Here is a 14,845-nt window from a genome sequence, read left to right on the forward strand (position 1 = left end):
GATACTTAGTGATTTTTCATCTTTTTAGCATTTTTTTTTTCATTCTATTTTGAACCTTGGACTCAATCATAAATACACTATTTTGAACGTTGTGTGTACCGCAGCATTTTACCATAATTTGGGACCTTAATTAAATAATATTGATGGTAATTAAGGCCTTAATTTTTTTTGGAAATAAATTTTCATTAATATTTTGTAATTGGGGGCTTTATTAAATTGAGATTGCTTGCATGATATTAATGCATTTCTTAATTATATTTTTACCATAATTGAGGGCCTTAATTAAATAATATTGATGGTAATTAAGGGCTTGTTTGGGTAAAAATTACGTTTTTATTATTTTTGAAATACATGTTTGGGTTGTTTTGTTAAGTTTGAATTCTACAAAAACAAATTATGATAAAAATAGTAGAATATAATACGAAAGAATAGTGGAATATAATACAAAAAAAAATTATACACTTAAACGTGCCCTAAGGCCTTATATATATATATATATATATATATTTTTTTTTTTTTTTTTGGAAATAAATTTTCATTAATATATTTTTTTTTGAACAAATTCCTTCATATTATAAAACCATTAGCAACAACTGGGACCAAAGCATAGGACAACAAGTTCTCTAATTAGAATATAATAGATCTAGGGAGGAATTTCTTCCATCCAGATTGAGTCTACATTAATATGAGTGACAGCCTCACGAGCTAATTCGTGAGCTGTTGAATTGGCCTCACATTTGACATGGATTAAGTTCACCGTCTGAAAAAACTGCATGCCAGATTTGATACCCTCCAATAAATGACCATATCTACTCACGTTGGCCAAATCAATTGCTCATTCTGTTATAATTTGCAGGGAATCTCATTTTAAGCAAATATATAAAAATAAAAATAAAAAAAATAAAAAAAAACCCAACTCCTTACAAAAGAGTACTGCCTGAAGAGTCGCTCATGCCTCGGCCATTGTGGGATCAACTATAAGAAAAAATGTGGAACTCCGAGCAGCCAAAACATATCCCTCACAATCTCGAATAATAATGCCCATTCCAATTTGTCCCTTATGTGCATTTATAGCCGCATCCCAGTTTGCTTTAAAAGTTCAACTAACTTGTGGCTTCCAAATAGATAGTGGTTGATCTGCTTGCACTACAACATGCACCTCCATTCTCTTTGACATGAAACCGGTGAAAATCCTCCACAATCGCCTTGGCTTCCTTGAATATTTCGGCGGGATGGGCGAAAGGGCCCTCATAAACTACAGAGTTCCGACGCAACCATATTTTTCGAGCTAGCACGGCCTCCAATTCTGTCTCCTCTCTATTGCATATGTCCATTAAAACCTCAACTAAGTTTAGAAAGTTGAGACGATTAGTAGATAATTTTTGCAGTTTTGCTGGTCCACACCACCAAGTGTCTTGGGTAGCTGGGTAGGCCCACAGAGCATGGAAAACTGTTTCCTCATCCCTTTCACAGATCGGGCATGCTGTACTAGCCACCACTTTCCTTCTAAACAAATTATCCTTTGTTGGGAGAATATTGTTACAAGCTTTCCAGTGGAACACTTTTACGTAGTTAGGAATAGCTAGTGACTAGAGCGTCTTCCATATTTTTTTCCATAGAGTTAGTCCTTAAGCTTTCCCCTCTACTTTGCCCATGTTTCTCTACTTCCAAATAATAATCCCTCCTTATTGTTAACTAACGGGAGTAACAACAATACCCAAACTTCCTCTTTGTGTGAATCTACAAGAAAACTACTAAATAGAGCAATATATATGTAAAATATATATTCAAACACCACAAACACAAGACACACAATTTTTAAGTGGAAAACCTTCTCGGTATGAGAAGGAAAAACCACTGGGTCACTCAAACAATTCCACTATCAACAATTACAGGAATACATGAGTCTTCTCTAGTCTCAACTAGAGGCATACAATCAGAGATTATCTTCAAGAAATACAATTTCTTGGCTCAAATCAACTTCTACAAGAATAAAGGAAAAATCTCACCAAAGAGGAGGTTACTGTTTACGGGCTGAAAAACGACCACCGGATGCTCAGAATCTGATCTCCACCGTTCACAATGAAGATTCACGTGTCATGAACATCCCCAAAAAATTTCAGCTCAATCAGACCACAAACGCTCGTTGATCAGAGCACTTGATGAGATTTGGACGGAAGTTCCAGAAAAGTGACAGCAGCCTCTTTTCTCCTCTTCTTGTGTTTTCTGATTTTTCACTCTTTCTCTCTCTCTACTGTTTGCTACAGTAAAGGAAGGGTTATTAACCCTCTTTGGGCCTCTCTACCCATGGGCTAAAGCATAGACAAGTATTGGGCCATCCTCACTTAGGAGGAAACCCAAACCCAACATTAACTTACCATTTTTCTCATTGTGAATTTGCCATTTTTAGTACCTCTCCATATTAATTAATCTTTTGGTTGTAGAGGACTTTTAAGGAATGCTGGAAATAATATGTACTTCCTTCTCCAGAAAGATTGCTCGAATGAGAGCGAAATTCCAACTCTTAGTGGTTGGATCAATATGGTTGGTTTGGCAACAGAGTGGAATAATTATTCCACTCGGGTTTTTTCTAAAACCCACCCACCCGCCTAAAAAATCAGATTTTGACCCGAATTTTGAGTACACTCAAGGCTGTCTTTCAGATTAATGGTGAGACCCACGCGCAGGAAAAGTTGACTAAAAAAACGCGTAGGTCCCACATTTAAATAATAAACTATTAATAATTTAAATAAAAAAAATGAAATTAAAAAAAAAAAAAAACAGAGCCTGCCGGTTGGCAGCCACCCCTCAAAGGGGGTGGCGCACTGCCACCCCCGACACTTGGGGAAGGCCGCGCGGCCTTCCCTGACCACTGGGGGTGGCCGTGCGGCCACCTTTAAATCTAGGGGTTGGCCTAGCGCCACCCCCCGAGGTTGCCGGGGGTGGCAGTGCACCTTCCCCAACCACTTGGGGAAGGCCGCACGGCCTCCCCCGACCACTGGGGGTGGCCGCGCGGCCACCTTTAAATCTAGGGGTTGGCCTCGCGCCACCCCCTGAGGTTGCCGGGGGTGGCAGCGCGCCTTCCCCAACAACTTGGGGAAGGCCGCGCGGCCTCCCCCGACCACTGGGGGTGGCCGCGCGGCCTCCCCCGACCACTGGGGGTGGCCGCGCGGCCTCCCCCGACCACTGGGGGTGGCCGCGCGGCCTCCCCCGACCACTGGGGGTGGCCGCGCGGCCTCCCCCGACCATTAGGGGTGGCCGCGCGGCCATCCCCGACCACTGGGGGTGGCTGCCGATTGCTTCTATTTTTTTTTTTTAATTTTAATTTTAATTTTGTTTTTTCTTTTAAAAAGAAAAATTATTTATTTTTTAATTAAATAATTATTATTTAAATCATTATTTCACATAACTTTTCACAATACCAATCATTATACACAACTTTTCAAACTTCCAATCATTTTTTACCATTAAAAATAATATTTTATAATCTAAAAATTCAACACTTAAACACAACTTTTTGCTTCGAAATTCGCAATTAGAATAAGAATTCAATTCTAATTCTAAAAATTCAATACCCAAACATTCTTCTACTCGTGCTTGTTCCACCATTCTTCTTGAACTTTGCTCCATTAATATTTTTTAATTGTAAATCTTCTTAAATTGGAGGCCTGCCGCTTAAGACTCAAGGCTGTCTTGCTGCTGGCAACTTAAAAATTACAATCTAAAAAATGGAAAAGGGTAATTACTTTTTCTCTTTTATGAACTATCAATTTTTGCATAAAGTCCTTACAAACTATCAACATGATCAAAATAGAGCATTCAACTATTAAAGACAATTATTTTATCCTCTTCTGTCAGTCAAGGGGTTAAAAGAAATGGTCAACGGGTCATGTGACCGTTATGTGCTATTTTACATTGGAGCATATCGAAAAATAGTGGAGGCATGTTTGACAATGATGGTAATTCATGGGGAAAGGGGGAAGAAAATGATGGTAAAACGACATGTGATGATCACGTGACTTGTTGACCGTTTGTTTTAACCCCTTTAACTGACGGAAAGGGAGAAAATGATTGTCTTTGACAGTTGAATGCTCTATTTTGATCGAGTTAGTAGTTTGTGGGGATTTTGTCCAAAAGTTAGTAGCTTACGAAGAAAAAAGTAATTATCCAAAATAAAAATAAAAATTCAAACTTAGTTGGCTCACGATGTGACTGGGTGAAAATGACGTCATCCCTCACGTCAAAGACAAACGATAATACAAGCCCTTCAAATGGGAATATAAGCACCTCGATCAGCGATCGCACTCCATTTTCAGACCAAAATCTAACATTTGGAGGTGTCGTTCACGATATTCACTACACAAAATGGATGGTGCTGCAACAAATACAGCGAGTAAAATCCCAGAGGTGGTGCTGAGCTCCTCCTCCACCCGCAAGGCCATGCCGGTGATTGGCTTTGGCACGGCCGCAGATTCCAACGACGGCGCCACCCTCATATCGGCGGTCCTGGAGGCAATCAAGCTCGGTTACAGGCACTTCGACACAGCTTCGTTATATGGGTCAGAGCAGGCTTTGGGAGAAGCTATTGCCCAAGCTCTTACTGTCGGCCTTGTCACCTCCCGGGACGACCTTTTCATTACTTCCAAGCTCTGGTGTAATGATGCTCATCCTCATCTTGTTCTTCCAGCTCTACAGAAATCACTTGGGTCAGTCTCACTGTTTCTTCTCAACTTAAGCACAGAATTAAAATCATTTCAGCGGTATATATATATATATGATTCTTCTTGATTTTAATTTCACATTTTGAGTGTTCGCCGTGTGTATCACAGAGTGACAGAGATAAATACCGATTAGATGATCATCTGTAATTATTGGTCTAAATTTCAGAAAATTCGAACATTTGATCGTAAGACACCACTTATCTCAAGTGAGTTTCATACGAATTCAATACAAAATTAGCGAATTTTGGTTGAAATATATTAGGGAATTTTAACTAACAGTGGTTATAAAAAATATGGTGCCAATAATTTGGAAACATGATTACAGTCAGTTCAATTTGACATGTATATCCAATTTCCAAGAGGCAATTGCAAAATTATACTTGGCCATCGTCATAGATTAAATTGCATGTTGGGGAAATTTGAATTTCCTGGGAACAATTAACAGTGATATATGGAAAATCAACTAATTAAATAGAAATTAAAGCAATAATGTTGGAGATGACCAATTTGTGCAGGAATCTTCAGTTGGAATACATAGACCTGTATTTGATCCACTTGCCAATCAGTTCGACGCCTGGAAAGGGGAGATGGCCTGTTGATGAAGAGGACCTGATGCCGATGGATTTCAAGTCTGTGTGGGCAGCCATGGAGGAGTGCCAGAGGCTTGGCCTTGCCAAGTCCATTGGAGTCAGCAACTTCTCTTGCAAGAAGCTTCAGAACTTGCTCTCCTTTGCCACTATTCCTCCTTCAGTGAACCAAGTGAGTCCACTGCACCAGCTTCAGCTTTTATTCACAAACAATATATATATTAGTACTGTAAATTAAAGATCGATGGTGATTTGTGTAGGTGGAGATGAGCCCAGTTTGGCAACAGAAGAAACTAAGAGAATTTTGCAAGGCAAATGGAATTGTTGTCACTGCTTTCTCTCCTTTGGGTGCAAAAGGGAGTAGTTGGGGCACCAACCGTGTTATGGAGAATGAAGTACTCCAGGAGATTGCAAAAGCTCGGGGAAAGACTGTTGCTCAGGTTCTATTCATTATTTCATCAAATTGAAAAGATAGCAAACACCAAGCTTTCAATGCTTTGGGGAAAAAAAGAATTATATATATACACACACACACACAACACACACATATTAGAGAAAATCACGACACTTTTCAGTTTATTGTGTAAATTATATTTAACTAATTTTAAAAAATAGCTGTTAGTTGAGGGGGTTAAATTATATTTAACTAAATTTTTAATTGAAATGGAAGATGAATAATAGAGACAATGTTTGAATCTCAGGACCTTTGGCTCTGATATCGTGTTAAATTACCACTTATTCCAAAAATTTAAGCCGATAGAAAATGGTTAATTTAACTATTTTATTTATATTCTAACTTTACCTGTTCATCATATAAGTTTAAGCTTTTAGAATAAATGTAGATTTAACACAATATCAAAACAGAGGTTTTGAGTTCGAACCATTTCTTTGTCATTCACTTTCAATTAACTATTTTACTTTTGGGGCTTCACCTTTAAGGGAGAGTTTAAGGGATGAAGTATTAGAGCATAAATTAAATAATTAATTTTTTTTTTCTATAAACGTAAGTTTTTGGAATAATCGGTGATTTAATACACCAATACATGCATGTGGCTGTGTGTGTGAATATATATATGCTTCAATATGTTGAAGTAAGTTGATGATAGTGTGGGTTGTTGGTAGGTTTGTCTTAGATGGATTTATGAGCAAGGGGAGACTCTTGTGGTGAAGAGCTACAACAAGGAGAGGTTGAAGGAGAACCTGCAGATCTTTGACTGGGAACTATCAGAGGATGACTGTAACAAGATCAGTCAAATCAAGCAGCACCGGATGTTGCTCCACGAGAACTTTGTTTCGGCTCGTGGACCCTACAAGTCCGTTGAAGAGCTTTGGGATGGAGAGCTTTAAGGCTTAAGGCTTAACCTTTCTTCAACACTACTCATGCGTAGCTTCTTTATAAGAGAGTGTAATAGGGGTTTGTTTAAGTGCTTCAACTCTTCTGTGTGTACAATATTATAGAGCTCTTTCTTTGCCCCCCTACTAAAAATAAAAAATAAAATGTCTTTCTTCGTCTTTTTTTAATTATAAGAAATTGAAACAATGTAATTATAGAAGTATTATGTTTGTTAAAATTTTTGTTGTCTTACCAAAACAAAAATATTAACAAATGACCCAAAACACAACTCTTAAAAATATACAAAAAATAATTTTTACCTTTTTATCATATCAGAACACATTTTTAAATAAAAATAAATAAATAAATTATCCACAGAACACATTTTACAAACATACACATATTTTTTAATATGTTACTATTGCACTGCTATTTTTTTTTTATTTTTTTATTTTTTTGTTTTGAATTAGGTGCTTGATGTGAGGTTTGCACTGCATAGTCGGAAATGTTTAATATTTGATTATTTTTTTTCTCCATTTTAGGCACATATATATATATACACAACTGGGGAGAGAGGCCTTGCTCCTGCTAGAGTAGGATTCTTTACAAATCAAATGAACGAATAATAACGGGTCTTTTTTAAGTAATTACGTCCGCAATAGTAATTTGTTAATTTAAGTTTTATTGGCAAAAATAATATAATACTATTTTATAAAAAAAATAAAAAAATAAAAACTAAAGTGTTGCTATTAAAACAGCCACGTACGACACTAAAAAAATTACCTTTTTGAAATGATCGGCTCTTTGCAATGCTCAATGCTGCTGTTCGAACATTCAAACTCAAACCCAAAGTACCACCTGCTATTCTCTTCCTCTTATCTTTCTGGCCCAAACCCTAACGTTAATTCACAGCAAATGAGCAAATTGAAATGGGGATTTTTACGTGCGTGGGTCTATATCTCTTGCTTTGACGCTCTTTTTCACACGGGAGATGAGTGGGTCGTAGAGCTTGGCCATCTCGGAGAAACCATGGAGAAAGAACAATTGGGTGCTGCTGGAGAGAGAGACGAGAGAGAGGAAGATTCCTGTGCTGTCAAAAGAAAATAATAAAAAAATTAAAAAAATAATAATAATAATATTAAATTCCTCTCCAGCCCTCCTATTTCCCTCTACCCCAAACGCCGCGCTAATTCCACCAATTTCACCCAAATCCACACCGGCTTCGCTCCGATAATGGCCGCCTCTTACAAGCCAGAACAGGCCAGGGCTCCACCTGCGCTTTCCTTGCCCACTCCCCCGTCACCAAGGCAAGGCTCTTTATCTCATTTATCCTTAATTTCTGTTTCCTTTTTACAAAACGAAAAAACTTCCAAGTGTGTTTTCTGGTGCCTATGGTTTTAGTTCAAGATCGGGTTGTGCCAAATTTCGGTGACGCTCGATAAGGTGCGGAATATCGTGCACTCTCACAAGGCGATCGTGGAGGCCGCTTCAAAGGGCGCCCAGCTTGTTCTCTTACACGTGAGTACACGCCCAGATTTTTGAAACTTTAGATTTTTCTAATCTTATTTTATTTATTGACATATCGAGAGTTGGATGATCTCATAATTTAAGTATAAGTGATCCGACGGGATATTTTGTGCTTGACCTTCCTTATCTCGATTCAGGATTTAGCGTGCGATCAACTAATTCTTTAAGATCATTTCCATTTCAAGTTAAACGTAGATAATTTAAGTTTAATATTTTGTTTTGTTATATTTATTGGTGTTGTGTTAGATCATTTAAAATTTTAAAAATGGCATAGTAACATATTCATTATTTAGTAATATATACACATACTATTATATTTGTAAAAAATTTAGTTTGATCCAGGAAATGAATCATTTTTATTTGAGAAATGATCTCTACACTCATTTCTCACAACAGCCCCACAACAAGCTGACGTGGCTGGTAATATTTTATTATTTTTTTTGTTTTCTTTTTGTAAAAAAATAATAAAATATTACCAGTCACGTCAGCTTGTTGTGAGGCTGTTGTGAGAAATGAGTGTAGGGATCATTTCTCTTTTTATTTACCATCCGAATTATTCTCTCTATCTTTCTCTCTTTCCTTTTTTTTATTTTTTATTTTTTTAAGCATAAGCTTATGATAGTGAAGTTCTTTTACCATCTATAATGTTTGGGTGGTGATGTAAAACGAGACCAGGTAGAGAGATAAGGTTCTAGGCCCAACAAAACCATACATGGCCCAGATTCACGGCTAATTGTGCCCCAAAGCTCCACGCGGGCCAGTAACTTCTTCCATAGTCATGTACATGGCCGCAGGTTATCACCCTCATTGTCAATATTCCCCAATACTATTAGTTATGTCAATTGTTTTGGTAACTTTTTGTTAGCTTTGAGGGGGACAATTACATTATTTTGGTAGTTTAGGGAAAAGATTAACACAATTGATAGTTTGGAAGAGATATTGACAATGAAGTAATAATTTGAAAGAAAAAAGATTAACATAATAGTGATTAAAAAAAAAATACAAAAGAAGAAGGAATGCTGCCGGAGGCGGGTGGCTGCCACCCCTTAGATGGAGGGGGTGGCCTGCGAGCCACCCCCAGAGGTGGCTCCAGCCACCCCTTAGGCCACCCTTGAAAAAACCTGTGCGGCCACCCCAGAGAAAAGCTGGGGTGGCTCGCACTCCACCCCAGAGGTGGCCAGACCCACCTCTGGGGTGGCTTGCCCTATTATTTTTTCTTTATATTTTTGCTTTTTTATGCTCTTTTTTCTTAAAAAATAATAATAATAATAATAATTAGTTTTTATATTTTTTATTAATAAATTTAAACCAAATTAATAACCATTTTTTTTTTTTTTTTTTTTTTTTTTTTTTTTTTTTTTTCAATTGAGGGAATTTTTGTCTTTTAATCAAAATTAACGTCCAAAATCAGTATATTCCGTCCATGTTAACGGGTCTGACTGACGGAAGGGGGCAAAATGTGTAAAGTTGATAGTTGAATGCTTTTTTTTTTTTTGTCGATTTAGTAGTTCATGGAAGCATCGCGCATTATTTGGTAGTTCATGGAGAAAAGCCGAAAAGCTAATTACCCCTATAATTTCCTTTTTATTGGAAAGCATACCTATCGATGTGCTAGACAATATTATACAGATTCTGTAATTATGTCTTCCATGCATTTCTCTTCTAAATTTGGTCATAGTTGGCCAGTTTACAGAGGAAATTTGGTGACTATTAACTAGCTTATTCATAAACTTCGCAGCTGATGTTTGGCCAATAAACACGATTTAGCATTTCCTTTGAGTGTAGAAAGCCTTGCTGCTTCACATGTAATTAAATGACCAATAATCTCTTGGGAGACATCAAAATTGATTGCGAGCATGTCTATTTTATTTTTTACAAACTGATGAGGAGTGTCTCACAGTTATATGTGGCAACCTGTTCACCTGCCCGAGATGCTAGAGCTGGTTATGTGGCTTGGGGCCACAACACTCTTGATGGACCAGTAAGTGGATATTGACATATTGCTTTTCTTTGTACAATAGCAATTCCTTGGCAGATTGATGTGTACTACATGCGGAATACCAAGCGATTTCTTCAAATTTTATTTCACACTTTGTTACCTGCTTAATTAGCCCGGGAATAAGATTAGGATTAGGATTAAGAATTCAATTATAGGTAGGTGATTAAATTAACCATTGCACGTGTGTACGAATCACTTCAACTCTTAATTGAGCCGCTGCGTCCCCTACATCATCACCCTTAAACATCCCATCCGATGCTGCCTTCTCAGCAGCCACCATCGGTGTCACCCCTAGATAACCATCTGTTGCCATAGCTCCACTAAACTGCAGGACCAACACAACCATGGATTTTGCTCCAATTACGATGCGCAGATTGAAAAGGGCCACCTTTGCAGCAATTTGTTCTTCAAGGAAGGGGAACTCGCGGGAAACATAGAGGTCAAAAGGGAGACCCGGATGCGAAGGGATCATCGCGGTGCGTCACCGTTCGCAACAGAGCGGAACTGTACGACGTTGTTTGCCTGTGACTGTACGTTGTCGTGTGTTGTCAACCCAGGGGCTCCATCTCCACAAAACTGTTCGCCTTTTCACCACGGTGCAATACCGAGTGAGAAGCAGACTAGTGTTCGTAGATCTTTGGAGATGAGTGGGCTGCCTGAGATGATGTACCGTGTGTTGAAGAGGAACCATGAGCTGCGATTTGCACCGCACCTACCATCTGTTAAACAATGGGAGCAACCCAAGTTGCTTTCAAAGAGGATCTGTGCACTATGACCTGCTCCGCACCGGCCACCTACATAGTCCGGATGCGATGTGGGTTGCGCCAATCGAGCACGGAGTTCATGGAGGAATCAAAGGTGTCGATGGAGATCCAACTGCGGCCAAAACATATGCAACTTGCGGAGACGGAAGAGAAGCCGACGTGTCAGCCATGACAAATGTGTCTGAAGCGCCTAAAACCCGTAGTGGAGGAAGAGGAGTCGACGAAGATGCAGTGGCAGAGACTTGGGGGAATGAAGTAGTGAAGGACAAAAATGAAATTGATGTAGAAGAGCCACCGCGAGAGAATGCCAAGGCGATTGGCAAGCTGGCAAGGTTATTCAGGAGAGGGGGAGAGGTTGGAGGTGCCACGATGATGCATTTGAGCTCAACGGCCACTGTTATGGGTTGGGAGGGGTTTGGGGATATTGTTATTCTAGCTCCTGAAAATGTTAAAGAAAAACGTTACGTGGCAATATTTAAGAGATTGAGCTTCTTCTTTAGAAAACATTATCTTATTACCCTTGAATTATTTCTCTTAATCCAATCACCTGCCCCAAATTGAGTTATTAATGATAATCCTAATCTTATCTCTGGGCTGAGCACTCAACACACCTATTTATGAATTCGGTGAAGCTCCTTAGGCTGGTACGTAATCTTATCGCATAAGTACTTACAAAACTGTGGCAGTTTGGAGAAGTCGTGGCAACCACCGAACACGAGGAGGCTATAATCATAGCAGAGATTGATTATTCACTAATTGAGCTCAGGAGGTAATTAGTTGCGGAAATGTTTTTACTGTGCTTTATAGTATTATTTTATCCTAATTCTGTGATTAAAACATTCAGGACAAACCTCCCATTGTCAAAGCAACTGTGAGGTGATCTCTACCATTGGCAGATATCCAGAGGCTGAACTGTCAGTGACTGGAGTGAGAAATTCTAGAGGTCTGTTCTGAGGCATGCATGGAGGGATTTTCAGCCAAAAAGGCTACTGCAATGAAAATGGGAGGCCATTATATTCAGAGACTCTATTGCACAAACCATTTCAGGCATTCGTATAATTTGTATGTGGTGAGTTGGAACTTGAATTTCTGGTTATATAATAATATTGTGTTGGGTATATCATCCAGCTCATAAATTTGCTTAAAAGCTTCAACAATGATAACTACTTGTGTAAGTTTTATCTTTGGCTTATTATGGTTTAAGAATGAAATTACTACTCAGGCCGGGTTGAGCTGGTTTGGTCAAAATCTTGGGAAGACATTATATGATTATCTAATCAACTTAGAGATAATAGGGGTAAGGATCAGATGAAATGGCTCCCCTTGAGTAAATTTAGATAGGTTGGTTTAGAAATGGGCATACTTGCCAAAATTCCCCTTCAGAATTGTTTTAAACTGAGCAAACAGTTAAATATGTTTTCGATAGATAAGTTAGAGAGAAATTTGGGAAATTTATTTACCACATTAAAATAACATCTCTCTCTCTCTCTCTCTCTCTCTCTCTATATATATATATATATATAAGTTAAGTTATTCTTCTAGGTGGGAAAAGAGAAATTTGGGAAATTTTACCATTTTATACCGGTTGACATGTTATCTTTTAAATAAATTTTGTATTTTAAATATATTTTTTTAAGTGACTAACATGAAAAGTCGCTTAAAACATGTTATCCCAGTCAGAATAATATGAGTGTGATAAATGAATACTTATTTATTTATTTTTTTAAAACAACTATCACACAAATATCATTTTTCAATTTTAATTTTATTCTTTAAACCTTTCAAACATAATTTCTCTACCTTTTTCTATTCTTCGGTATTTGTAATTTTGAAAAAAAGTTATAAAGAATACAAAAAAAAAAAAATCACACACCCAAACATCCTAGAAGAATAATCACAACCCTGCATCTCCTTCTCCTTGAGATAGGGATGTAAACGAGTCGGCGGGGCTTGATACCCGCTCAGTTAAGTTCGATTCGAACTCGAGTTCGACACTGTACAAATCTGCTCGTTACTATAAAAACCCGCCCAATTAATAAGTGATACATAACCGACTCGCTCAATGGAATTCGACGAGGGCTTGCGAGCTCGACTCCTTTAGCGCCCGGCTCATATAACGTCTGACTCGAGCCGACCCTCTCACTCGATTCATCATTAGCTCGATCATATATATTTGTTACTTTGTATAAATAATGAGTTATATAAAGATATAACTTATAAACTATAAGTATCAAGCATGTATATTTATATAGATTAGTTAATATTAATATCAATATTATCATACTTCATTACTTCCTATAAATTTTAGATAATCTCATATCATATGATATTATTTTTTTTAATATCTTAATGTCACACAAGTATACAACATCATATGAATATAATATATAGTTCGTTGATATATGGATGAATGTATGCAAGTGCAACAAATAACAATGACATTGTGACTTATATAATACCACTTCAGCTTAACTTCAAAGGAATAAAAAAATATACAGATTTCTCTCATATATATATAGCAAGGAACAAGCTTAATATATTTTTAGCAAATACTGTAATTGTTAGTAAATTATATGAGACAATAAAAGACACTTTGAAAAAGTTACAACAAAAGTAAAACAAATATCAAGAAATGGAAAAAAAAAAAAAATACAAACAAAGAAGACATTGATAGATAATAATTTGTGAATAAATCAATAAAATGAAATCAAATAATAGAGTATGGAAGCATATCAGACTAAAAATGAATAAATGTTTATAGAATAATAAAATAAACAACAGAAATGGAAAGAGAATAAAAGAATATTAATTATAAAATATATATATATATATATTATTTTTTTTTGTCAAAACCAAAGCCATTTGTCAAAATAATAGCCTTTTAGCTTCTTCTTTTTTTCCCCATAAATTAAGGCATTTGGTATTGCAGGTCAAAGAAATAATAAAATAGATATGTTATTTGCACACTAAAAATGAATAGTCATTTATAGAATAATAAAATAAACAACGGAAATGGAAAGAGAATAAAAGAATATTAATTATAAAAAAATATATTAAGTTTTTTTGTCAAAACCAAAACCGCTTGCCAAAATAATAGTCTTTTAACTTTTTTTTTTTTCCCCCATAAATTAAGGCATTTGGTATTGTAGGTCAAAGAAATAATAAAATAGAGATGTTATTTGCACACTAAAAATTAATAGTCATTTATAGAATAATAAAATAAACAACAGAAATGAAAAGAGAATAAAAAAATATTAATTATAAAAAAAATATTTAGTTTTTTTTGTCAAAACCAAAACCGCTTGTCAAAATAATAGTCTTTTAGCTTTTTTTTTTTTTTTTTTTTCCCCATAAATTAAGGCGTTTGGTATTGCAGGTCAAAGAAATAATAAAATAGATATGTTATTTGCACAACTCTTATACAACAATTGCACAACAATGCTCATGTGCAAGCATTTTTTTTTTTTTTTTTGAGAAATGATCCCTACACTCATTTCTTACAACAGCCCCACAACAAGCTGATGTGGCTGGTAATATTTTATTATTTTTTGATAAATGTGTTTACATGAAATGCGGGTTTAAGATATAATTTTCTGAAACTATAAAAATTATGTTTAATAACCGAATGAGGGTTTTGCGTTTGGTAAGCATAAAATCGAATAATTATTGTTAGTAAAATATAATAATAATGGGCTTAAATATTTTACATCCAAATATTTAAAGATACCATTTAAATATATTTGTTCCTTGTTTTTCCCTTTTTAAGCCCTTCATTACATATTTTTAAGCTACTTCTTAAAAATATATAAAATTATTTAAAGTAAAGCAACAGATCGATCAGCAATAGAAGCATAGAACTGGCTGTTTTTATTGCTTCTAAAATCAGTTGTATTGTTCTTATAACAAAGACTGTG

The 14,845-nt window shown here is 36.4% G+C and overlaps 1 protein-coding gene and 1 long non-coding RNA gene across 2 annotated transcripts; both read left to right on the forward strand.

Annotated features, from left to right (window-relative positions):
* Positions 1-4,287: 4,287 nt before the first annotated feature.
* Positions 4,288-6,829, forward strand: LOC133880223 (non-functional NADPH-dependent codeinone reductase 2-like). The gene is made up of 4 exons (XM_062319127.1): positions 4,288-4,706; positions 5,237-5,480; positions 5,569-5,748; positions 6,431-6,829. Exons 1-4 carry the CDS (start codon positions 4,366-4,368, stop codon positions 6,653-6,655), a joined length of 990 nt encoding a protein of 329 aa, XP_062175111.1. The 5' UTR covers positions 4,288-4,365; the 3' UTR covers positions 6,656-6,829.
* A 3,467-nt stretch (positions 6,830-10,296) lies between these two features.
* LOC133879706 (uncharacterized) lies at positions 10,297-12,069 on the forward strand. The gene is made up of 2 exons (XR_009902138.1): positions 10,297-11,700; positions 11,776-12,069. It is a non-coding gene; the product is annotated as an uncharacterized LOC133879706 (long non-coding RNA).
* Positions 12,070-14,845: the final 2,776 nt, after the last annotated feature.

Source organism: Alnus glutinosa, chromosome 10, assembly GCF_958979055.1.
Source record: "Alnus glutinosa chromosome 10, dhAlnGlut1.1, whole genome shotgun sequence".
Classification (NCBI taxonomy): Eukaryota; Viridiplantae; Streptophyta; class Magnoliopsida; order Fagales; family Betulaceae; genus Alnus; species Alnus glutinosa.

Excerpts from the sequence above, each read along its gene's own strand:
- LOC133880223 (XM_062319127.1), top strand. The coding sequence starts at position 4,366 with ATGGATGGTGCTGCAACAAATACAGCGAGTAAAATCCCAGAGGTGGTG. Across the intron at positions 5,481-5,568 it reads TTCCTCCTTCAGTGAACCAA|GTGGAGATGAGCCCAGTTTG; the intron begins GTGAGTCCACTG and ends TGATTTGTGTAG. Across the intron at positions 5,749-6,430 it reads GGGGAAAGACTGTTGCTCAG|GTTTGTCTTAGATGGATTTA; the intron begins GTTCTATTCATT and ends GGTTGTTGGTAG.